The sequence below is a fragment of the Onychostruthus taczanowskii genome, unplaced genomic scaffold, assembly GCF_017590055.1.
Source record: "Onychostruthus taczanowskii isolate IOZ18803 unplaced genomic scaffold, ASM1759005v1 scaffold271, whole genome shotgun sequence".
Taxonomy (NCBI): domain Eukaryota; kingdom Metazoa; phylum Chordata; class Aves; order Passeriformes; family Passeridae; genus Onychostruthus; species Onychostruthus taczanowskii.
Window position 1 is genome coordinate 2,517 of NW_024500029.1, and position 875 is coordinate 3,391.

At 70.2% G+C, this 875-nt stretch overlaps 1 protein-coding gene across 1 annotated transcript in view; it reads right to left on the reverse strand.

The window, feature by feature from the left end:
* The window catches only part of RBMS2 (RNA binding motif single stranded interacting protein 2), a gene marked incomplete at both ends in the record, with an annotated part of 3,265 nt that extends 2,510 nt beyond the window's left edge, over positions 1-755 (reverse strand). The window contains 4 exons of the mRNA XM_041407638.1: positions 24-181; positions 262-353; positions 444-502; positions 604-755. Coding sequence (XP_041263572.1) covers positions 24-181; positions 262-353; positions 444-502; positions 604-755 — 461 coding nt within the window. The remainder of the gene's footprint in view (positions 1-23; positions 182-261; positions 354-443; positions 503-603) is intronic.
* Positions 756-875: the final 120 nt, after the last annotated feature.

Sequence of the window (875 nt, forward strand, 5' to 3'; positions counted from 1 at the left end):
GAGCCCCCCCAGCCCCCCCGTACCGTGCGAAGCCCACTCCCCGGCTGGCGCCGTGGGGGTCCCGCAGGATGCGGGTGGAGACCACCTGCCCGAAGGGCTTCAGCAGCGCCTCCAGCTCCTGCTCGTCCACGCCCAGCGGCAGGTTCGAGATGTACAGGTTGGTGGGGTCCTGCTCCTGTTGCTGTGGGGAGGGGTCAGCAGGATGAGGAGGGGGCTCCTGGGGGTCTCTGGGGGTCGGTGTTGGCGGGGGGGGGTCGGTACCTTGGCCATCTGCGCCTGCACCCCGCTGGCCTTCAGGGCTGTCACGGCTTTTTGGGCGGCTGTGGGGCTGTCAAAGTCCACGAAACCATAACCTGGGGAGGGGGGAGAGATTAGAGAGACCCCCCCCCCAAAATCTCCCTCCCCGGACCCCCCCCCCTTCTCCAGCCCCGCTGCCCCCCAACCTTTGCACTTGTTGGTTGTTTTGTCCAGGATGGCTTTGGTGGAGACGATCTTCCCGTAGCTGGGGGGGGGAAAAAAGGGGGTGTCAGCACTCGGTGGGACCCCCAGCCCACCCCGAGGGGCTCTGGGGGGAGGGGGCAGCGGGACCCCAGCCCCACTCACGGCTGGCAGAGCTTGACCAGGTCCTGGTCTGTGGTGCCGGGGTGCAGCCCCCGGATGTAGAGGTTGGTTTTGCTGAGCTGGTCGGGGGCCCCCCCGGCAGGGCTGGGGCTGGGGGGGCCCAGGGGCTGTGCCGGGGGCACATAGGGCTGCTGGGGGGGCAGCCCCCGGATGTAGAGGTTGGTTTTGCTGAGCTGGTCGGGGGCCCCCCCGGCAGGGCTGGGGCTGGGGGGGCCCAGGGGCTGTGCCGGGGGCACATAGGGCTGCTGGGGGGG